The sequence below is a fragment of the Petromyzon marinus genome, chromosome 42 (assembly GCF_048934315.1).
Source record: "Petromyzon marinus isolate PM22_M1 ecotype Great Lakes invasive population chromosome 42, UKy_Petmar_22M1.pri1.0, whole genome shotgun sequence".
NCBI lineage: Eukaryota > Metazoa > Chordata > Hyperoartia > Petromyzontiformes > Petromyzontidae > Petromyzon > Petromyzon marinus.
In genome coordinates, this window is record NC_133708.1 from 12,715,401 (window position 1) to 12,740,615 (window position 25,215).

General features: G+C 47.2%; 1 protein-coding gene across 5 annotated transcripts in view; it reads left to right on the top strand.

The window, feature by feature from the left end:
* Positions 1-25,215, top strand: part of LOC116951108 (uncharacterized) — a 191,394-nt gene that overhangs the window by 133,023 nt on the left and 33,156 nt on the right. For all 5 annotated transcript variants that reach the window (XM_076073536.1, XM_076073537.1, XM_076073538.1 and 2 more), the window contains 12 exons: positions 234-278; positions 2,019-2,054; positions 4,773-4,814; positions 5,403-5,483; positions 15,790-15,825; positions 17,890-17,925; positions 20,032-20,112; positions 20,844-20,879; positions 21,559-21,630; positions 22,643-22,687; positions 23,236-23,271; positions 24,968-25,003. In XM_076073536.1, the coding sequence (XP_075929651.1) occupies positions 234-278; positions 2,019-2,054; positions 4,773-4,814; positions 5,403-5,483; positions 15,790-15,825; positions 17,890-17,925; positions 20,032-20,112; positions 20,844-20,879; positions 21,559-21,630; positions 22,643-22,687; positions 23,236-23,271; positions 24,968-25,003 (582 nt within the window). The remainder of the gene's footprint in view (positions 1-233; positions 279-2,018; positions 2,055-4,772; positions 4,815-5,402; positions 5,484-15,789; positions 15,826-17,889; positions 17,926-20,031; positions 20,113-20,843; positions 20,880-21,558; positions 21,631-22,642; positions 22,688-23,235; positions 23,272-24,967; positions 25,004-25,215) is intronic.

Below are 25,215 nucleotides of genomic sequence, written 5' to 3' on the forward strand. Positions count from 1 at the left end.
ATGTCACGCACGTATATCCTGGTCGTATGGATACAACATTTTACAAGTTTATTACTCATCACGTGCCTATTCATGAGCAGAGCCTTTAACAATATATATGTTAAATTTCGATTTAAAGCTTTCGTGACTGCAATGATTCATCTTCAAAGTCACGTATGTGACTTTACCAAAAGAACCAAAGAAAATATATATGTTTTTTTTATAATATGACTCTTGTTCTCTTTGTTTCACAGGGAACTTCAGGAGTAAATGGATCTAAGGGCAGTAAAGGGGACATGGTAAGTCACGTGCTTCATATGTTTAGGATACGGATTTGCATGTGTAGGGGAGATTGTTTACATGCCATAGCAGAACAAGGCACCTTACATTGCATCTCATCTCAACAATTCCATTGCCCGAGCAGTTTAGCCAAAGGGAGCCCCCAGTGGCATCTGTCCTTGTGCAGCACAATGTGGATATTAGTCTGCCAGTAGGCGATGATTGATGTTGCTGCATGGTTATTCCCAATTTAGTTTTTTTCCAGTACATCATCCGATTTGTGCCATGATGTATGGCGCACGTGGCAGCCTCTTACTCTCTTTCTGAATAACATCACGGGAGTTTTAATGTCCACCCTGAAGCAGACGGCGCATATGTTACGGTTACTACGCCCACAGTATTAATTAGGGCAGCCGCTGAGGTCGAACCACGAACCTCTGCAATCAACGGCAAACGTGCTGCCGCTCGACTGCCATGCCCTCCAGTATGAATACATATTCTGATTTCTGATGCCATCAATTTGAATGGGGCACCTCGTCTTCTGCTCTGCGCGGTGTCTGTGGGAACCTTTTGTAAACGGGTGGCTTATTGTGGGCTTGTAGGGGCTGTGCTAAAGACGCAGCCTGCGATGCAGTAGAAGCTGGGTTCAAAGCTGGGTTGGAGCCATCTGTGATTAAGTCGAATTCCCAAGTGCGGCGAGTTGATGGGAGCCAGCCTCATCGCCAATGGCTGCACATTGCGCAGCGGCCATCTGGAACCCCCTTCCCTCCGATATTAGGAAGCCACTGGAGCTATGCACATTTAAATATAGATTCAAAACTCATTTCTTTACAACTGCTTCTTGTGTTTAATTTGTTGCTCTTCCCGCGCACCTCAGATTAGCACGGTTGGCTACGCATGGTGCGAAAGACGTTCACTTTTTACAGCTTATTCCAGCTGTGGGAATAAAAAAAATGGCTCTAATTGACATGCAACGACCACTGTTTGGAGAGCTTATCAAACATTTTCTCTAGTTTGGATAAAGAAGCCTTTTGAAGTGACTTCAGAAGTACTTCCGTGATGTCTTCTTCTGGGGGGGCCTTCTCTGAAGCGACGTTGCGAGACTCTGCTGGCTGCAATGTTGATTGATAGCGCATATATATTTGTTTTTTTTTAATGGAGATTTAAATGTGTTTCTTGGGAAATGGTGTGTTTAAAAAAATTCCACTCTTTGAGCCTAAGATTGCACTTTATTTGATTCCTTAATTGGCTAAAACTTTTAAAATATAAATGTTACATTTGAAAGTATATGATTTATAACCATTTCTTTGTCTGTATTCATTTGTGTTATTATGTTTATTTGTCACTGATCTGTTATGTCTGTCATGGAAACGGTGTTTTTATCGATGAATCCCACCTTAAGAGCTTGTGAGCTAACACAGTCCTTTGAAATAAACTGGACTTGAGCACTGACGACACAACTTAAATTGTGTTCAAATTTCTATGCTGAAAAAAAATCTAATCAGTAGAAATCTAGTGGTAATTAAATCTAACAAGAACAAAACTTTCGCACCAATTGCCTTCCCATCAAGACATCAATCACTCCTGAAATCCGCTTTTCACGAATGCCAATTTCTGTTCATCCCATAGCCCCGGGTAGAAGGGGAACAATCGTCAATAAGCATTAATCGGTGGCTTTGCCCCGTAACAGTCCATTCATGGCTCATTCATCAACAAACCGCGCCCCGCTCGTTACTGATCTCACCTTCATTTATTTCCAGGGCGAGCAAGGCGTGCCGGGTCCTCCTGGGAAAGTTGTAAGTCCAATGCGAGCCTCTCTCCCACTCACCCCCCCGAGCGCCGGCAAAAAAAACCCCTTCGCTTTGCCACTTCCTGCCTGGCTAAGCAGAGCAGACGGGAGGACGGTTAAAGATCGTGGGGGGGGGGGGAGGTGTGGGGCAGTGTGCTGCTGTGTACAATTTGTTTGCTCTGTCCACTGCTGCGGGGGTTGATAGCGCGGGAGGACGGATGGTTATACGAACAGTCAAGCGACGGGGACGCGGTGGTCTCGTCGTCATCCTCATCATCATGCCCTGTCTGTGCAATGTCTGGAAGCGGGAACAGTATGGAAACCGTCAAGCTGTGTAATCGGGGCAGGTGTAAGAATTGGATTTTAATTTTATTCGTGCGCGCGCAGGGTTTGGACACTCTTAGAGCGGCGAAATTAGGTCGAACGATCCCTGCTCGTGATCGACACGACGTAGCGAGGCCTTCATCGTAGCGGTGGATGGACAAAAGGGCTTCAATGTGTACACACGTCTCCTCTTTAGTGTGGCGGTTGAAAAAATAAGATATAGGCTTCAATTGTAAGCCATTCCACGGCAACGCAGGGGGGACGGCTGGGTGAAGTCCGCTTGTTGCACCAGAACACGCGTTGGTGTATTGGCGCAGTCATCAGTGATGTACGCCTCTTGTGTGCTCGTTATGGAGCTGCGAGGAATTCTCCGCCAAACCTACAACATGATGCTGCTGCTGCTGCTGCCAATGCTGCTGCTGATCAAGATAATGAGAATGCTGCTGCTAATAATAATGCTGCTAATAATAATGATAATACTGCTAATAATAATGATAATGCTGCTAATAATAATGATAATGCTGCTGTTAATAATAATGATAATGCTGCTAACAATAATGAAAATGCTGCTAATAATAATGAAAATGCTGCTAATAATAATGATAATGCTGCTGCTAATAATAATGATAATGCTGCTAATAATAAGGATAATGCTGCTAATAATGATAATGCTGCTAATAATAATGATAATACTGCTAATAATGATAATGCTGCTAATAATAATTATAATGCTGCTAATAATAATGATAATGCTGCTAATAATAATGATAATGCTGTTAATAATAATTATAATGCTGCTAATAATAATGATAATGCTGCTGCTGCTATTTCTGCTGCTGCTACTCATGATGATGATGGAGATGATGATTTGATCTCCGGCCAGGAGTTGATCTCACAACTCAACAAGGTATCCTGGCCAGCTTCAACGGAATATGCCACACGCGTAATTTGCTAAATAAATTTCGTTTCACAGCCACGCAAAGTTGACCCGGGATCCTCGCTGTGCTGCATGCATTCGGACTACGATTCAACATGGACATGCTGATCTTTTTCCCAGTGGGGAAATGAGTAATGTTATTGACTTAGCATGGATGCGTAAATGTCTTCTTTGGTTCTTTCGGTAAAGTCACGTAGAATGAGAATAAAATAATAAATTAATCAAATAAAATAATACAATGAAATTCTCACGACGTTTCGGCCACAACACAAGTGGCCTTCATCAGGTGAAGGGACGAGACTGTCTGGAGGACAGCGCTGGAGCGAACACAGCCAAGCTCAGACCGCGACTTTTAAGCTGTGTGAGAAGAAACAGAGCGCCTTGACAAAGGAATTAGCATAAAAAATAGCATTTAATTGGCGGACTTAGCATGATGAACGGTGTAGAGGGGGTGAACATGTGCAGACCGGCGAGTGGGGGGGAGTTTACCTATTGATGGTGTGAAAAGGGAATTTAAGCTGCTGCGAAAGTTTGGGATACCACTACTTGAAAAAATATACTGTACCATTGAAAATTAGTTTAATGTTTGGTTCGGATAATTTAGCATTGAAATAGCTGCGTGATTAGCTTGTGACTGGTCATAGAAATAGCTATGTTAAAGTCAAAGCCTTCACATCCACAGAGGCACCTAGTACAAATCAAACAGGAGAATTTAGCATTGAAATAGCTGAGTGATTTATTGTGTTATTTTATTTGATTATTTTCTTATTTTATTCTCATTCTACATGACTTTACCGAAAGAACCAAAGAAGATGAATCCTTGCAGTCACAAAAGCTTTAAATCGAAATTTATGCATAAATGTGTTGAATTGTTTGGCCTTAATCTGGATTACATGGGTCTCAAAGCCCTTCTGCAGGTTACATCTTGATACGTCTCCAACTGCCTCTTGAATGCCATGATGTTCCACACAACATATGGGAGCACATTATTCTGGTCATTTACATAGGCCGAATTTATAGAGTCTGAATGTTATGTTTTATGTATTTATATAATTATATATCATGGGATCCTGCCACGGTGTAACGGTCAGCACATTGCGCTCGCAATCCAGAGCTCGCCAGTTCAGTTCGATCTCCCAGAGCACGCTGGTGGTCGAGACGAAGCATCTTCAATTTCCTCTGCCGCCACAGTTTTTCACCCATCGGGTGCGGCACAATTAGTCGGTCAGCTGAGCTGGTCACGTGGGGTGGGTTGAAGTGCGGTGGGGTAAAGTGTGGGTACTCCCACCCCTTCCAAGACATTTGACCAGTACTTAAGAGTCAGCCCCATACCCTCTTATCGAGCAGCGGCATGAGGAAGCAATTGCAGGGCTGCACCTTTACCTATATAGGTTGTTATTGTTGTTGTTTTCTCAGTCCAGTGTTTATGATGTTGTTTGCACTGCTGCTTCTGTCCCCCTGCAGATTGAGGTTGAAAAGACCCTCGCGGGAGATAAAGGCGACAAGGTCGGTCATGTTAAAGTTTCAGCAAATGCCTTTTTTTTTTGCATTCTTTTACAAACAATCTCTGATTGTATTCCTGCTCTCAAGTCAAAGCGATGTTCTACTCATACGATGCGGTGCTCAACTCCTCTGTACATCCCTGAAGCAGTGGTGGAAATTCCACATTGCTATGATGGGGGGGGGGGGCGGACGGGGGGGGAGGAGTCTCTCCATAGAACAACCACTGTTTGACGTTGCCCGTAAATTGGTGCTCATTTTATCGACTCCGGAGGAACGAGCGATGGGCTGAGTCAACCCTCTACCAGAAGCTGAACTCGCGACCTTTCGATTGTGAGCCACTCTGCCCTCCCGCTGAGCCACCCGGCCACTTCTCCCTTTCCCCCTCGCTCCTCGTTTGAGCAGGGAGATGGCGGGACTTGATTGATAATTCATCGCCGCACTCTTACCCGTGCCACCGATGTCTTCGCGGTGAAAATGAGGTCACGGCCCGGCTGTCCTCTAAGGTCGACTCGTCGTCGAGGCGCTCGTCAAGATGCCCGCGGCCAGATGCCGAGTGAGCGAGTGTCTGTGTTCTTCCCCCCTCCACGACAGGGGGAGCACGGGGACCCCGGAGAAAGTGGAATAAATGGCCAGAAGGGAGACAGAGGACCCATAGGCCTTCCCGGGGACCGGGTGAGCGATGCACTCGGGTGACGAGCTATCGTGTTCGTGAACGAGCGCGCAAAAACAACTCGCATTTGCATTGTGTTCGTAACGTGATGGACGTCTCAAACCACAGGGTGTTTTTTTTTCCCCTCCGGGGACCCCCTGGTGACAGCTGTCCCTGTGTGGGCACAGGATGAGCACAGCGTCGGCCTGAACGTGTGTTTACAGTAGGGGGACGATGATGCTCTTCGTTTTCCATCGAAATAATTTGCACTCGCTGTTATTTTCTGTTCACAAATTTGGCCTACTCTTTTCCGAATAACGCCACAGGATCTTTGACACTCTGCTCTGAAGCAGACGACGCGGAATAATATATGCTCATTAAATCCGCAGTATTAACCAGGGAGGGGCGCAGGGTCTGAACCACGAACCTGGGCATCAAGCAGCACACGCACGACCTCTCAGTGATGTCACCGCCCCATGCACACGCGTTTATATAATCTGTGTGTGCGTATGTGGTGTGACCGGCTCCGGTTTGACAGCAAAGGTCTAACTTCGAATCAGTTGAGCAGCATTATTTATTCATTGGTTGCGTAACGCTGCGTGGAAGCTATCTGGTCTATCGCTCCACACGAAGCTCCAGGTCTTCTCGTCCACACTCATGCCCTCCCTTCTTTACTCTTGCGAAACGTGGACCCCCCCCTAATGGAACATCTTCGCCGGTTAGAAACATTTAGCCTGGCCTGCCAGCGATCCATCCTGGGTTTAATCAGGCTGGATTGTGTGAGGAGCTCGCAAATCCTTGAATGATCTGAACAAAGTCCCATCGGTGAGCTCCTACGGCAGGCAAGGCTGCGTTGGCTGGGCCATGTAGCCCGCATACCCAGCCACCGCATGCCTAAACAGCTTTTGTTCGGCCGGATAGAGGGGGCTAAACGGGCGCGGCACGGGCTAGAGAAGAGATGGAGTGATACAGGAGGATGTGGAGCTGAGTTGACTTGCCGATAACTGGTACTAGTGGTGTCAATATCGGCCTCTGTGGAGGAGGCTCGTGAAAGATGCTACTGCGCAGTTGGAGGCAGTCGCCCTCCAACAACAACGGAGGACGAGGAGCGATGCTCACAACAATGAGTGGAGTGCCGAGTGGCTAAAACACAGCAAGTTGGAACAGTAGGGGGCACAGGTGGTGCATCAGCCAGTCATCTCAGTTAGTCGACCCGTGGCACCTGGGTCTTCCCCGTGACCTCCTGCCAGCGGGCGTCAACACTTCACGTGGCCTCAACGTGCACATAGCTTGGCACAACCACCGTGGTGACGTCTCTGCCACTTAGTGGCGAATGGCGGTTGTTTGTTGTTGTTGGTATGCTGGGCCTCCCCTAGGTCGACTCAGCCTCAAATGAACACCTGTTGCAGTGTGTAGCAAGCATCGCCACTCGGGAGACAAAGGCAGCCGGGCGTGGTGTGCTGGCCACCCTACCCCTCATGTGCCGTGTGCCGGCCTTCATAGGTGCTCGCTAACAGCACTCGCCCCAACAGTCTGTTGAAGGCTCTACGGGGGATCTTTGTCTTTGGTGTGCTGGTGCGTGGTATGCTTTGTCGGCCCTAATACGTGCTCACAAATGGCACATTCCTCTATGCTCTATAAGGCCAAGCGGGGAATCGCTGTATGTGGCTGGCCTCAGAAGGCAACAAATCAATAAAATTATTGATTTAAAACCAGAGTGAAAACCCTGTGAGAATCTTTTCGTGGAGACCCGTGTCAAACATGGGATGTACATGACAATTACTGTGATTGTAAATGTCCACAACAGAGTCTGGTGTTCAAACCCAGGTTTTTTTTGCCGCGATGATTAATCTGGGTTCTCAGGCGCCCAGAGAGTTGATGGTCTCAGGCCAATTGCCCAGCGGCCGTCGCGATGGATTTGGTTCCGACCTGGCTAAATTCCAGTCTCATAGAATGGAAACATATTTTTTTTGGCTGCCATGTGACGAACATTCGTTTCACAGAGTGTGTCAAAAAGTGCAACCCGCTGCTTTGTGCGTTGAATGAGGTCCCATTGTATGGAGTGCACTTGGCAGTAGCAATGTGGTCAATAGACCAACATTTGTTTAACCACCCTAACACTGATGAGGAAACCCAGTATGCGTAAAAACTGGTCCAGAGTTTGTTTTGCGTTAAACAAATGTTGCTTGACAATATTGGTCTGGAAAGCGCATCGCCTGATAGACCAAAACGTGTTTTTGTTCACATGTTCAGTCACAGGACGCAATCTTGCTTATATTTGCTTTTCAAGGGATCTAAAGGTCTTGAAGGATATGTCGGGAGAGGGCCGGTTGCAAAACCTCTCCGGCAAACCAATGCCTGATGCATGGGGTGCATTGCCCATCGATATTTCCCCAATGGCTTCTAAATCTCTTGATAAGTTGCCAGTGGGAGGACTCCACGTGCGATCAATTGGTGCCCACCACCGCTTTGTATCTCCCTGGCCTGGTACGCGATAGGCCGTGGGTTCGATCCCAGACCCTGACGGCGATGCCTGTGGTATATTTGGAGTCTGCGTGTTCTCTCTCTCTCTCTCTCCCCGTGGTGGTCGCTTGGATTTTTCTCCGGGGCCCCTCCGGTTTTGCCCCCCACCTACCACACATTTAGAAACAACATCATGCGTTTAGATTATTTGGGTGCTACTATAAATTCCCGCGTGTGGTGATGATATCAACCACTTCGATGAGCGACCATGTAGGGGCCATGTCGCCTCTGAAATAGAGGTCACAGCTCGGTGGGCTTTAGCTGTGCAAAATAAAACAGTTTAGCTGCCTTCCATATAGAATATCCTCTCAGCTACATTGTGAGCAAATATCACGTTGAGTGAGTTTCATTTAAATATGTAAAAAGGATGAGGCTGGAGCTCGTTCCACGTTGAAAGCAGCTCTGGGTCTGAATGAGGGAGAAGCGTGTTTGGGGTTGGTTTTTTTGTATGGACGGTTAAAAAATATTTCAATAAATTGGTTTGCAAACGTTCCAAAGAAATGAGTAATGGGTTGGTTGTTGGTGGTCATGGCCAGCTCCTGGTGTTATGGCAAAAGGGGGCTCGTTCTGAATCAGCTGAGAGGCATTTTCGTTCCGTCGGCTGCGCAATGTTGTGTTGGAAGCTGCCTGGCCTGTCGCTCCGCATGACGCTCTCGGGTTATCTTCCACCAGAGTCGTGCCCTCTCTTTGTGCCTTTGCAATGGACCGGCCTTTAAGGGAGGGGGGGGGGGTAAAACCTCTGCAATAACGTGCAATATTCAAGGCTGGTCTGCAGACAATACTGTTGGTTTAACTCGGCTGGACTGTGTGAGGGGGCTCACAGATATTTCAACGATCTGGGTAGAGTTTCACTTCCCACGCAGAAAATACTCAAGATAGAACTCACCCTACTTGCTAAACATGAACCTGCATCAACAAAAAGACTCGTGTGACTCACTGAAATTGTCCTGGGATATTATTAATTCAACCAGGTAGCGTTAGTAATAAAAAATTATAATAAAATATATTACCAGAGTTATATTCGGAATATCATTCTATTTTTTTTCTCTTCAAATTATAATCCAATTACGCTGTCAAGTCCCTGCGATGAAACAGACGTTTTCATTTATCGCAGTTGGTGAGTGATGTACCTCCACCTCATTGACGTGGAAGTTAACGTCACCAAACGAATTCAGCAATGTGACGTCATCATAGGGTTTGTCCTCTTTTTTCTGGCAACAAAACTGAAACCTTTTTACAAGGATTCATGTCTGCATTAACCACAATACCTGCAGTAAAATTGCAAACAAGCAAAAAAATACTATGATAATATAGGACAATGCATATAAATGCAAAACTGAAACCTTGTAAAAAGGTTTCAGTTTTGTTGCCAGAAAAAAGGGGAAAAACCCAGTTATTATATTTTGGTACTGGCAAAGGAGGTCTAATGATGTACAATGTGACGTCATTCAGATCCAGGGAACCAGGCTGGTCCTGCATTGTCCGTGTTTTTGCCTTTTTTGTTGAGCACGTGGGGGCTACATTGGAGGACTTGGAGGAAACCCACGTGTTTGAGAGGACATTCAAATGTCCACACAGATGGGTTCTCAGGAACCCATTTGCTGGGATGAATGTACGTCCTAGCTACATCGCAGCTACAGTGGGGTTTTTGAGTTTCACAGATCCACATGCTTTGCCCACCCTTGCCTCCAAAGCGCTGAAAGTACAAGTGCTCACCACCACGCTTGTACGTATGCACGTTGAACTCCTTTCGCACCGTACGTAGCCAACCGTGCTAATCTGACGTGCGGGGGGGAAGTACAACAAACTAAACACAAACAGGCAGTTCTCAAGAAATTCGTTTTCAAGCTAGATTTAAGAGTTCGCAGCTCCAGTGGCCGCAGAAGCGCATCTGAACGCGCGCGGTGCATTGGCGGTCTTTGTTCGGTGGCGAGCCAAAAGCCACTGCTGCGGGGATGACCGGCTACCGTCGGGCCAAACCTCTGATAAAAGGTTAAAGTGCAGCCCTGCATTCGCTTGCTGATGCCACTTTGCTAGTGGAAGGGCCCAACACTTGAGGGGAGCTCTAGAGGGCTTCTCTTGAGGGTGTTTTGGTCTACTCTTCCACGCTGGCCGAGCGTCTCGGAAGAGGTGAGCGTACTCACGTTCACCCCTGCCACACACGACCCGCCGGGCTGTGGTAGAACCCGATTATCCTGTTGCGTGGACAGAGGCGCAGTAGAGGGGTGACTTTAAAACCTTGCCCCATTGCCTCGACTGCCACATGGCCTCTGGGTTGCAAGAGCGGCGTGCTGACCGTTTACATTGCTGTGGCAGCATCCAAACCTCGTGTATGCCACGCTAATAGTGTTTGTTCCTCAACAATCAAATCGAAATGTTTAAGTCTCGAGAGCTGGAAGAGAATCAAATATAATCATAACTTTATATTTATGCAGTTGTTCGTTACTGAACATCTGTGAAAAAGAGCTTCATAGCTCATCGGATTTCTCCAGGATGAATACGTATTCTGAGTTTCCGAGCAGGATGAGTTGTAACATCAGCCCACTCTGCCACAAACCGCAGGGTCAATCACGCACTCCTGAAACCTGGAGTAAAACCTAGGCTCCAGGCGATGCCGGCTGAACGTCATGACGCAGCGTTGGTGCCCTGAGCAAACCACAAGCCGCCTCCTGTTCGGAGATCATTGAATTAAGTTCCAGACTCGGCGTCGACGAGTAATTCAACGTGAAAAAATGTCACGGAATGTTTTTTTTTTGCTTTAATTTAAAACAAATGAGTGGAAACATTTCCAACAGATGAAAGCGGCGTGCAAATATTCGCACGCATGCCTCCGCACATACGCATCTTCCATTACGGCCCATAATCATCTGAGAGATTGTCACTTTTCATAACGTTTGCACGGGAATGTCTCGTGGAACCGAATTCTCACGGGTGCGTAATTTGCGCTCGCCAACGGCGTAAATGGTTTCGCGCGCTGAACTCGTGATGCCGCCGATCGCTGGTTCAAACGCGACGCCGTGGCTCCGGCTGTGTTGTGTAACCGGCCGAGTGCGACCTTGAATTCGACCGGGCAGCACGAACGGTTGGCACCGCGGTATGGTCGGGGGGTAAAGTGTGGGGCACTCGCACCGCCCTTCCGAGACGTCCAAAAGAGGAAGGCCAAGTAGCGTCGCGAGAGAGGGTCTCTCACAGTGGATGTCCTTCCGCCAGTAGTGGAGTGAGCAAACGGATTGCAGGGCTACAGCCGTTACACCATTACCTATCCAAAAGTGTTTTTTTGGGTCAGATCGCGTAAATATATAAATGTGCGTCGTTAAACCCGCCACCAACCGACACAGCCAACTAGTCAGGGTTGTTACGTAAACAGAACATGGCCAATTCGTCACCAGTACAGCACACCGATGTGTTGGAGAGCCAAGCCACAACATTTAGAATCTGAGTACGATGTTTCACCAGTAGTTGGCTGTCGCCTGACGCAGCTATTTGTAAGTACTGGCGAAACGTCGTACCGGTGTGCTGTACTAATGACGAATTGGCACGTTCTGTTTACGTGACAACCCTTACTAGTTGGCTGTGTCAGGTGGTGGCGGGTTTAACGACACATTTATATATGTATGCGATCTGACCCAATACATCTTTATTTAGGATGATATTGGTCGTGAAATCCCACGTGTTAAACTGATCTTTACCTATAATGGAGCTTTTTACTGACAATACAATTCTCTCCGGCCAGGTAGTGCTGTTGTTAGAGTGCACGCCTCACAACCTCAAAGCGTACAAGTTCAATTCCCAGTCACAGGGGGGTTGGCTCGGCCGGTCATCATCGTGTCTCCAGGGTAGATCAGAATCTTTAAATTTACACTGGAAGAATCTGATGAGTTAGGAAGCTCTTTTCGCAGATGTCCAGGATAAAATCACGTGCGCTGAATTGAGCTAAATCAGCAGTGTTCATCCTATGGAAGCCAGACTCGTCCCAGACATAGGAATGTGGAATTACCACCACGTGGTCACGTCCATGAAAGGAAAGGAGCAACTGGCAAATGCTGTTTTGAGCAGCTTGAGATGCCACTGCCATTTAGATTTCTCGTGAACCCAAATTGTATTTCGTTTTATGAAAAAAATGTATAAGATAAATTCCATCCATTCTCAATCCACCAATGGATGAAGAGCAATCCACCAATGCCATGTCAGTCGTGGGGGTTTTCTGGCCATACTTCACCACACTGGTCAGGGCAGCTTGGTGAAGGGTGGTGATCGCGGGTTACCACGTTCACAGCTCGACGGCACTGTGCAGGGCACTTCGTGAATTAATTTCAGCCGGCTAAAGAAGGCATTAAAAACCCTATGAATGGCATTCGCAAGTCCAGTAAAAAATAGTTTTCCTTCATTTCATACGGAGGCTTTCACAACCAAGATGATGCTTCGCTATTGGGATCACATCAGATAGAGATATAACCTCGAATTTTGTGCAAAATTGTCAACGTTTTGCCTGCTTCTCAAAAAAATTGCCGTTTTTTTGCTGGCAAACGAAATCGGCGTGGCACATTTTGCTCCCACGCGACAGCTGACTTGGCGTGGCTCTGGTCGGGTGGTGCAGGGCGACAAATCGAATTGACAAGGCACCGCCTATTTTTCACCGTTTCGTACGCGCGAAAGGGTGTGTGATGCTCGCTTTCATTTGGGCACTCCAACATTGAGGGTGGGGGGGGGGTGAAATTCCATTGTCTCATGGCAAGGCTCAGTCTCTCGCCTGCGGACGGCCGCTGCCACCTGTCGCGGCCGCAGGGCTTCGCCGTTGTGCTGCTGCTGCTGTGCAGCTCGTCCGCTGAGTGTGCGTGTCGCAGAGCGTCTTCCTCGGTGTGATGTCCGCACATTTCGCTTCACGGTGGCTAGGAGATGTTAACTTCCTCGCCGAGGTATACAGGAGCTCGTGGGTTCGATCCCGATCCTGACGCCTGCTTTATATTTGGAGTTTGCACATTCTCCCATAGTCATATTTCCCAAGGCATTACATTAACCTTGCTCAATTCGATAAACGCATGAGCTTGTAATCCATTACACTTCGTTCCCGGGCCACCTGACACTTTGGGCATTTGAGTTCGTGCTCGGCAAACTGTGATTTCGGGATAATTCCGCGCGACAACGAAAAAAAACACGCGCGTGTTGCCAAATCGCGTCGAAATTACTCTTAGCAAACCGTTGCCTCCCGCGGGGATAATAACGGAAGCCACTTTGTGCGTTTTATTTGTTTCCAATTGATCGCGCAAGATGACCCGCGGAAACTCCCACCACAGGTTGCTGTCGTCGCCGGCGTCTCGTTAATAAATCATGCATTTGTCATAGATTCCGTTGAGTGTTAATGCAGACAAGGCACTGCGTCAGTCGCGAGATTCATTGTGAAGTAAAACAATGGGAGTATGCTCAGCAAGCTGTGCAAGCCTATTCGATAAGCGAGCCCTTGCATTCTTTTCCAAAGCCTCCTGCTTAGTTTTTTTTTGTGCAGTGACGTGCTTAAATCAAGGGCCTCGGTGGTTTGTGCGGTTAAATGGTAAAGTGTGTCTCTGCCTGGAATTATAATGTAGGCCTCACTTGTCTCTGTTGGTGGTCTTTAAATGTTGCATTCTCACTGTTGCCGTAGGACGACTTCGACATTGCACGAGGAATGATGAGACCGTTGTAGATGTTGACTGTTATGTCCAACAGAAAACTAAAATACTAAAAAAAAAACCAGAGGTGGCAAGTTAGCTCAAGGTGGCTCACAATGGGCATGTCAGGGACACCAGCTCGGCCTAAAGCTGGTTTTGAATTCGGGTTTGAGCCACTGATCATCAAATTAAGTTCACACGTGATTAAACCGGTACATTGAAACCATGGTCTCGGCCTGGTCACCAATAACTAGACAAAACAAGTAATACAGTATTACATTTGCGTTTATTGGTAATTTGCCTTTTATATACAATTGCAATTCGACAAAAGTTTGCTAAACGTACGTGGGTCCAACTACTGAAGTGACTCCAGAAGTAGTTACGTGGCGTCTACTTTCAGGGCCAGTTAACCAACACGATATACTGGACCTCTCTGAAAAAAAGAGCTTCATTGCTCATCGGTTTTCTTCTAAATAAAGCTTCTGATTCTGATGTCACGTGACACTCCTTACTCACTGTGAGCAATAAGAACGTAAAGTTAAACCATTTTCAAAAATGCACAGGCTTTTCTCAATCCACTGCTGGATAAAGGCCTCCCCATGCTGTTTCGGTCGTGGCTATTAATGTATTATACTTCACCGTGCCGATCAGAGTTGGTTAGTGAAGGTAGGCATGGCGCCAGTTGAAACATCCCTGGCCACTGATGTTGGCCGTGGCTTAGCATCGAACTCAGGTTGCGGGTTCATAGCGCAGTGGGCTTAAGCCTAAGGGCTACGCCGCAGCTTTCTGCCCAATAGGAATATAAATAAATACATAAATGTGAATTTTTTATTTATACAATTTTCGGCGCAAATAGAGATTATGAAATTTTTAAAAAATGGCTCAGGAAGAACTCCAGGAACATTTTTTAAAATAAATATCTTCGCTGCATGGGAATTTAATGAGCGGATTGAAACAACGTTCAACGAGTCTCTGTGAGACCAACCCACACAAACGTAAGAACAGCTTGGCATTTCACGAAGAGAGCAGTGGACCATGTAACTTCGCACTCGGCCAGTACATAAACTTGAATGCGGTGGACGGGTGAGTGGGTGGGTTGGTACATATCCAATTCATCGACTTTCCGACAAGGCAATTGAATGCCTAAATCACTTAGAATTGCATCTCTAATAGTGGCTCCTTCATTGGCCGTACGGAATCGCCAGTCGGGCAGTAATGCGTCACCATTAAGGCATACATTGAGGCATTAAAGCATCGCGCTGCATCTGAAGAAGTCTCCAAGTGATTTCTGGCTCAAATGAGCTTTGAGGTGGTGCTCATGTCCTGTCTGCAGCCCTGAACCCGTGGAGGAAATTCCACATTCATATGGCAAGGGCAAGTATCTCCATAGAACAACCAATGTTGACTTCCCTCCTAAAGTGGTACTCATTGTATCAATCCCAGAGGGATTATGAGCTGGCACCACTGAGTTTCCTGGATTTCGAATCCAGGCAGCTGCCTGTGATTAAACTGGGTCCTAAAGTGAATTGAGTTGATTGATGGTCTCAGCCCAGTGACAAAATGAATGCATAAAATAAAGGATACCGCATGAATGGTCCTGCACTTAAATTCCAGCTCTGAGAATAAAAATATCGCATTGACTGTCCGGTAAGAGACATTACTCTCGTACGTAGGGTAAGTGGATAAGTGCTGCTTTATACTGTGTGTGGTCTAGAGGTCACTTGAAGGGATCTCCGAGGTAGCTCTGTGACATCCGGTTCTGTGGGCCATTTTCTAAATCGAGAATTAAGCAGTGCTCTACGAGAGATACGAAGGGATATTTAATCTTGGGAAGTGATGCCGAGAGCGTATTGGGGATAAAATGTGGGGATAATTACAGGAACTAAATATATATTTTTTCAAGGAGTCGAACCCAGGTCACTGGGATCGTAGCGCAGTGAGTGAGAACACTGTGACACCCACAATTAGGCAAGCACGAAAAAAAATTAAGATTAAACAAGCTAGAAATGGATTTGTATAAGGAATTATTATTGATTCAAATGCGCCTGAGATTAAAAAAAAAAATTATATCAGCCGAGAATGAAATTGTTAATGGTAAAACTGCCACACTCCCAAATGTCACGACTTTGCTAATTTAAATGTATTTTTTTTTCTTTCACAGGGACCAGAAGGTGTAGCTGGGCCTCCTGGAGTCAGGGTAATTACCGCGACACACGAGGGATGGTGGGAAAAGTCCATGGCCTGACATAAAATGTGCTCCAGTTAATGATGAATAAAAATCTAAATGTCATCTCGACGGTGGAAATTGATTGGGTTTTTTTTTACAGGTGGGTGACATCATTTTGTTTGTGACTTAAGCGACATCTAGAAATTAATGATTTTAGAAAATCCAGAGGAGACTGGAAAAAAAACCCATACTTGGCAGAACAGATTTCCAAATGTGGTGAGAAGATGTTATCTCTCTCGCCTGGCACGCAGGAGATCGTGGTTTCAATCCCAGACCCTGACGATGCCTGTTGTATATTTGGAGTCTGCGTGTTTTCTCTCTCTGTCCCCGTGGTGATCACGTGGATTTTTATCCGGGTTCCTCCGGTTTTGCCCTCCACATTTAGACTCAACACGAATTTAGATTATTTGTCCACAACTATAAATTCCCACATGTAATGATGATGACGATGATAAAAGCCACCTCTATGATCAGCTATCAGCACGTGTGGCCAGGACGCCTCTGAACATTACCTGCTAAATAAAATATAATAATAAATATTCCTTGGGTCTTTCGGTAACGCCACGTAGATAGAAACAATAGTAAACATATCACGACATTTCGATCGCAACGCACGCAATCGTCATCAGGTAAAACAAATAGCGAGAGAGCTGCTGAGGCAGGATGTTATAAAGGTTTGCGATGGGTGTAGCCCAAGGGTCATAAGCGAAGTGGGCAGGGCTAGTGATGAAATTTGCATGTCAATGTAAGATGGGAGAGCTGAGCTACCTCCACGACGACGAAGCTGTGGGAGTGGCCATTGTATTGTGTGTATGAGCAATGTATGAGCACCACAACCTGAGAACCACTGATGGCGCAAATGCATTGAGCGTCCACGGGAACATGCAGAGACACATTACAATTGCATCTAATTTATTAATTCCTACTCAGGCCATGGAACAATCAATGATTCCTCATTCGTACCCCAGCGGGACACGGGACCTACAACTTTATAGCCCGCGTACATTTCCAGAGAGCAGGTGATGGCGGTGGCGGTGGCTTAGGTGAGACCTTAATCCAGCAGTGCATTGACCCATGGCTGTTGGTGACGAAAGTTAAATTCTTGAAGATGCGACTCAAATAGAGGTCGCGTCACAGACACTGATTGCTCCAAACGAGCAAATGGAAGAACGCTCATCGCCATTGGCAGCGGCCTTGAGCAATTTGGTGGTAAATTCCACATTATCATGGTGGGAGCAAATCTATTTAAAAGTGGCATAAAATTGTTATAAAAAGATCAGTACTATGCTCATTATGTAGACCCCCACAAGGATGAGACTTATGATGATGATCATAATGATCATGATGGTTTTTTCTGAGTTTACCCCAGACACATTTTTTCCAAATGCCAGTTTCAGTGCTCTAACCTCTCTCTCTCTGTCTGACTGCGCCATGTCCTTTCTCAAATGCTTCGGCGATCATGGCCTCTTCCTTCCACTCAGCTTTGTCCCGGATTTTTTTTTTTACTCTGGAACTTTGCATCAGACACTCTGCATGCAGTTGTTCAAACTGCTCATGCACTTAATTCGCTTCCTCCCCCGGTTTGGAATCACAGCCACAGATTTTGACATTTATTCAAATGGCCAACTATGCTCGTGTCTGTAAATGTTGTGGGTTTACTCAGCAACACACCGGTGTGCTGAACTATTAAGTAATTGTAAATGTTGTGAGTTTACTCTCCAACACACCGGTGTGCCGAACTAGCAACTAATTTACACGTTTTGTTTACGTGACAAACCTTACTCATTGGGTGGTGGCGGGTTTAACGACACATTTATATTTACGTGATCTAACCCTAAAAAAAACCTTTATGGATAATATTGGTCGCGAAAGCCTCCGTGTTAAATGATGCGAGTGTCTGCCTACTTCAGGAAGCGTTGACGTTGACTATCATCTATACTGGTAACCCATAGCTGTGCGAACTCCACCTTCCCATGGTGGGGACCAGTTTTATCCGCAGTGATAATAAATCTTCCTTTTTTTGCGTGCATGCAGGGTGACCCGGGGGAGCGAGGAACTCAAGGCGAGAAGGTAATAACGGCTCTTGCGGGGAAAGGCAGAGAAATATAAAATATAGATCTTACACAATTACTTTCATTTAATCAATATTACTGTCAGGCGTGTGGGAGCTGAAACTTGCTTAAGTATTTGAGCTCGTGCTCGGCGGACGTGTCCGGGACGTTCGATTCATTTGTATGGAGGTGATGGTGTGGAGGACGCTCCTTTTTTTTGCGAGTGCACCCGCGTGCACGCAGAGACAAACATCCCCACCTTGAACGGACTAGTGGGGCAAATGTTATTGGCGAGCAGCTATTAAGGGCCCGGAAGAGTGCACGGAGGGGACTGCGCGGCCAAGATTAAGCACGGCCACCTTTGTTTAAAAGTTACGCATACGCTCATAAGCAGACAGAAGGCATATAAATTCCCCGTATTGCTTCCAACAGACTGCTGGGTAGAAGTGGTGTTAGCGAGCACCTGTTAGTGCTGGTGGTGTGATCAGCACCATGGCCAGCCACCAGTGCAGCAGGTACACATGTAAGGCTGAGTCAACTGAGGAGAGGCCCAGGAATGATTGAGATGTTTGCAGTGGGCCTTAATCGACCTCAGGTCGTCGGGTTCGTAGCACAGTACGCTAATCACTATGCCAGTGCACCCACCCAACACAGGCACAAAGACAAAGATCCCCCGTATAGCCTTGAACGGACTGTTGGGGCAAGCGCTACTAGTGAGCACCTATGAAGGCCACCGTGGCACACGAGGGGGTGGGTTGCCACCACCACCACGCCCGGTCGCCTTTGTCTCCCCAGTGGCAATATTTACACATCGCACCAGGTACTCATTTGAGGCTGAGTCGACCTAGGGGAGGCCCAGGACAGGTTCAGATAATCGTCGCTGGGTGTTGGCCATGAGCGGAAATTGAACTCGGGTCGCCGGGTTCGTAGCACAGCGCGCTTAACCGCTACACCACCGCTCCCCACACACCCACACACGCGCCCTATCTAAAACTAATACATACACATACGCTCGTACATACATTCACACGTACGCTCCATAGTAATGCACGCTTTTTTCTCAGTTAATTAATGCACAGACACAGTTTCATAGGAACGCATGCACATGCACAGTGGTGCAACACACTCTGTCACACACTCACAGTAATGCATGCAAACACATACACAGTCACTGCAATGTATGCACACTCACACAAGACACACCGCGCCAGGTACTCATTTGAGGCTGAGTCGACCGAGAGGAGGCCGAGCACCGGTTCACATTATCGTCACTGGGTGTTGGCCGTGAGCGGGAATTGAACTCGGGTCGCCGGGTTCGTAGCACAGCGCGTTAACCGCTACACCACCGCTCCCCATGCACACTCACGCACACACAGCGACACACCGGCACACACTGGCGTCATGTCAATGACGGTGACTCAACTATTGTGTTGATGAACTATTACATTTCCTGACTCTGATAATGAAATATTTTCTTTCACGACAATTAGGGTGATGGGTTTTTATGTAAAAGTGATGGTTATGATTAAAGTTACGTATTACATCTTTTCCCTATGATAATTATTTTCATGCTGATCCTTTGTATAATGGAATTGTTATCTGATGGTTATTATGGTAATTGGATCATGATTGTGTTGATGATGAACGTTTTAATAACGGAAATGATAATGATGTGAATGTTAAAATACTTGGATGATGATGATGATGATGATTATTTCTTTAACGGTTATGAAAGCGATGATTAATATTTTTCAATGAAATGTTAATGATATAATTACATGTGCTTATTGTGATGACTGAATCTCTGCTTCCTTCTTCATAATATTGTTTTATGATTCTGTTTATTCGTATTTATTTCTGAAGATTTGATAATTTAATGGCAATCAGAAAACTATTATAATATAATCAAGGCAATTACGTAATATTTTTTCGATTATGTTGATTAGTATTTATAATCTAAGATTTGATTATTTACTGGAAATCTAATGATGATGAAGATGATGGCAATAATGATGAGAGTAGTCATGTCAGATTATTTTTATGAGGATAATGATTATGGTGGTGGTTATTGTTGGTGGTAGTGGTGGCGACTATTTATTGGTACATTGTTGTTGTTGTTGTTCAGGGAGAGAGGGGGCAACCGGGTCTTGATGGAAAGGATGGCCTTGATGGAAAAGATGGCCCGCCTGGACCTTCAGGACCCCGAGTGCGTGCCTTTGGTCCATGACATCAACATTCGTCAGTGCCATCATCTGCACAATGAAGACCGCACTGCACATTCCATCCTAGGATCCCAATGCGCAATACATGGAGAGCAGGAGACAGAACCAGGGGCAACCGACCAAACTAAAGAGGGAAGGCCACTTTAACGAGATGGGTTTTCAAAGCAGACTTAAATATATCTACCGACTCACCATTCTAAACAACGCATTGCTCACAGTTTTTGACGTTTACCATAACAAGATCCCGTATTCAATGTTGTGCGATTACCCTTATGTGGAGTAATTATATTACTCGATTGTTCTCACGATTGCCTTCTTGTAATTGACGTGCAGTCTGATTATTGGGTTGATTTACTTTCAGGAATGTAACCATGGGCAGAGAATGGCGACTCTCACAATTGGAAGGTAGCAGGTTTTAAATGCCAGGTTCAATGCCAGGATCACAATCGGAAGATGATGTCTGGTGGTTGACCCAGCCCAATAATTTTCTCCAACGGCGCTCCTAATGTAGGCACCACTTTGTGCGAAGTCAGCAACGGTCGTTTTATAAATCGACTGGCGCCGGCATATGGGCGTGGAGTTTCGAAGCTTAGCTCAGGCCATTAATGGCGATGAGCTCCACCTCACGCCCGTTTTGAGTGCAGAAACACAGGAGAGTTATTTTGATGAGACGTGTGTTGTCACGTGTGTCTAAATGTGTGATGTCAATTCACAGGGAGATCCGGGCAAGCTGGGCGACCCCGGGAGAGATGTAAGTTTTATCCCAACCAAAACCTGAGAGACATTTCTGAACGCATGTATCGCGCTCTGTAGTCACACCACGTCCGACAGTGGATGCTTCTCCACGAGTCTTAATGTTCACGAAATCGCCAACGCCCAAGCATAGCCATCCCGCTGTGTTTACGGCGGCAGATGAGCTCACGCGCACCATCAACCGTGGTGCATGTTGGGGGATCACTGCCGTTCTTGCCCTTACGCTGCCGCCCTCGTCACCAACGTCTACTGCCGCCGCCCTTGAACGGCGTGACCCCCGCTCGCTGTCACGCGTGCAACACGCCGCCCCTCCAACCGTCGTGAAATCCGTCGTGGATCTCGGCGGTCTTTGAACCGCCTTTCGCTGCATTGTTGATCGTGGCGCTCTGCTTCATAAGGCACGGCCACATCGTCTTCATCGCCATCATCCCACCTTAGTTTACGACTACCGTGGTGCCCTTGTGCGGCCCTGAGTAGGGCTGCCCAGATGTTCCCGGAGGGCCAAAGCTCGAGGCCGAGGGCAAGGTGCCACGTGGCGCTGGCCACCCACCCCCTCGTGTGCCGAGCCAGCCTTTGTAGGTGACAGCACTTGCCCCAACAGTCCGTTGAAAGCTATCGGGGGATCTTTGCCCTTTTTACATATTTGTTTTTGTGCTTTCTCTCCTAATGTGCCGCAGGGGTTGCCTGGCCTGCGAGGAGAACCTGGAATTCCTGGAGCAGTGGGGCCACCGGGAACTCCGGGAATCAACGTGAGTTTATTTGGACGTCAACGATGATACGAGACGCAGACCCATTGACGAGGTCTCCCTTCGGTCACGTCGACAGCGCGGCTCAAACAATGTGGCCAAAATGCACGTGGCCGCCGTGCTGCTCAGGAAAAAGGGGGGCTTTGTAGTCCGTACATTGAACTTCTTTCGCGCCGTACGTAGCCACCTGTGCCGATTTGGAGTAACTCATCGGCACCATCATCAGGAAAAACTGTCATCGTTGTCGTTTTTGTCAAATTCATCGGCAGTAGCGTCGACTACAAGATTTGCCTCAGTGCCTCGACTTTTGGCCGTCCACCGTATTTCTATTCGCGAGCATTGCTCAGCACTCCGGCTCGCAAGAGAGCTTTCTGCAGCAGCAGCAGCAGCAGCCGCACCTCCGATTAACACGGTTGGCTACGTACGGCGCGACAGAAGCTCAACGTAAATACGCACGTACACAGAGAGCGACTCTGAACCTCCTCTTCGACACCAACTGCCAGGTGTCGTTTCGTTTCACCGTGGGTGCCCCCCCACGCCTCCCCCCCCGTGTCTCTGCCTGCTCTCGTGGCCCCGCACCGCAGCTCACGGTGGATTTGTCCCTGCAGCGATGCTCACAGCCTCCCCGAGAGAAGCAGCACCGTTACCACCGGGCGTCGTTTTTCTCCGTGGGAACCCACTGCCGTCTGAAACGCCATCCCGCTGTGCTTTCGCTATGACAGCAGCAACAGCAGCGTTCAATTCTGCACCGAATTCGAAGAGACACTTTAAGATTCTCACCTCCTCTATCCCCTGGCTTTCGAACGACGCACTGAGACAGCGCTACACGCCTCAGAGTCACGGTCATTTGCGTCCACTGAAATATTGTACGAGATACAAATTGTATTTGTATTATTGTCTCCAATTCAGGCAAAGGGTTGGTGGATTACATAACGCTGCCCTAAGAGAGGGCCATTGCCATAAATGGCCCTGCTTTTATATGATTGCCTTGTTTAATTGTTGTGTTTGTCATCAGGGGAAAGCGGGAGAAGATGGAAAACCCGGTGAACCTGGAAAAGATGTGAGTGCTGCCCTCCTTGAACATTCCCATGATGTCATTAGACCTCTTTTGCCAGTACCAAAATGTAATAATAGGGTTTTTCCCCTTTTTTCTGGCAACAAAACTGAAACCTTTTTACAAGGATTCATGTCTGCATTAACCACAATACCTGCAGTCAAAATGCAAACAAAAAAAATACTATGATAATATATGCATTGTCCTTGAAACTGATTGGTCCACACCAAGGGACGGCTTTCTTTTGAGCCTCAATCCAAATGGTGCTCGACTAAACCGATCGGTTTGAAATCATGAGGGTCACGAGGTCAACTCAGCCGATCATCATCTTTCTTAGGTGCATAAAATGCGTACCCAAGGCAGCAGTGGCTCTCCTATGCAGTCGTTCAATCCCTTGCCATAGAAACGTGGAATTTCCACCACTGCTCCATAGTCATAGGGAAGTTTCATGGACCGGGCAACCTCGACAAACTCCATTGAGCATTGCCTCGTGACATTGTGTGGCAGTCGTGGCATTGCCGGCGTCGCGCTGCGTGCGTGCGTGTGGCGTGCAGGGTGCTGAAGGGAGCCCCGGTGAAGATGGGAAAAAGGTGAAGCCTGCACGTTCCTCCGCGTCGCCACCGCATTTGCATTTCAATTGCACTGCAATTCGCGCCGCTGTCGCATCGCCTTGCCGCCGCGACGCACGCCGTCGCGTTCCGGCGTGCGGCTTGTTGCGGCGCATCGCGTTCTGTTGCGCAGAGCAAACCTTGACTCTTTCCGCTGCAGTGCTTCCAGATGCATTGCGGTGCCTACACTCGCATCGCACCGGACGCATTTCGTTGCAGCGGGTTGCAATCACGTCTCGCCGCGTGTGCCATTACAACGCGATGGCATTGCCTCGCATTGACCCGCGGCGCATTGTTCCCACTGCACTGCATTAATTTGTCCCGCATATTGCATTGGCCCCTTCCCATTGCATTGCCTCCCCGAGTCACGTTGCCCGTGTTCATTTGCTCTGTGCTGTATTTATTTCGACCGTTCCGTCGTCTGTTTCCAGCGCGTTTCAATAATTCTGTTAAACTGCATTGCATCCTTCTCTCCGTATTGTATTAGCCATCGCGTTGTCTCTCCGCTGCACTATTCTTTTCACTGCACTCCACCGGCTTCCTGTCAGGTCTGGGATTCGTTTCAATATTGCAGAGATTTTTTTATGAATTCATGATGGGCCTTCCCCTGCCTCCTAACCTCTCTACTCTCTCTCTCATCTCACTCTGCTCCCCCTCCACCCTCTCTCTTAGCTCTCCCTTCTCTCTCTCATCTCACTCTGATCCCCCTCTACCCTCTCTCTTAGCTCTCCCTTCTCTCTCTCTCATCTCACTCTGATCCCCCTCCACACTCTCTTTTAGCTCTCTTTTCTCTCTCTCATCTCACTCTGATCCCCCTCCACCCTCTCTTTTAGCTCTCTCTTCTCTCTCTCATCTCACTCTGATCCCCCTCCACCCTCTCTCTTAGCTCTCTCTTCTCTCATCTCAATCTGCTCCCCCTCCACACTCTCCCTTCTCTCTCATCTCACTCTGCTTCCCCTCCACACTCTCCTAGCTCTCCTCTCTTCCCTCTCTCTCATCTCACTCGACTCTCCGGCACACTGTCTCCGCTCCAGCAATCAAGGCCGCCCGCAGACAGTCACCCACAGGCAAACTTCATTCAGTGGGAGCATCGCTCCTTTTGCGGCCTCTGCTCCCGAAGTCTAGAATTCTCTTACCGCTTCAACTTCGTGCAGTTAAGACGCGGCTGCCCTTGCGTGCAAATGATTACTTAAGACCCTCATCTATTTTCGTTGTGCATAGAGCTAATAATCGTTATTTTACTTTGTGTTTTTTTTATTCCCCCTGTGAAACGTCTTGAGATGCAGTTGTATGTAGACGCTGTACGAATGTGAAATAATTTTATAATTTGCTGTGCCTCTTATGATCGCATTGTGCTGACTTCTATTGCATTGCATTGCACGTTCTGGCATTGCGTTGCCTCTAAGCAATTAAGTTCTGATTTGGTTTCATCGCATTGCTTCTTGATTGTTAATGCCTTCATTAATTGTCATAAAGTAAGCATGGCATCGTCTCTTCATTGCGTTGTCTTTGCCCCTTTGCATTCTATTGCATTGCCTTTTTCATTTGCGCTGCATTGGATAATTGCATTGCACGTATATTTGTATTGGCTTGCTGTGTCCCATCGCTGTGTGTTTCCAATAGGAACATTCCATCGTATAGCATTGCAATCTGTATTAACGAATTATGTCGCCTTCAGGGGGACAAGGGGGAGACCGGCACGCCGGGGCGAGATGTAAGTACATTGTATACAAGTAGAATAGTGCACTTTGCCATGCCCATTCGTGACCAGTTGATGTCCCATGAATATACTGACCACCAGCATAGGAATGTGGAATTTTCACCGCTGGCTCAGGGCCATAAATGGATATCCGTGCTGGCCAATTTTCATTCATGCAGGTACACTCTCTAACTTGCTGCTTTAAATTGGCTCCAGTGACTCATTGA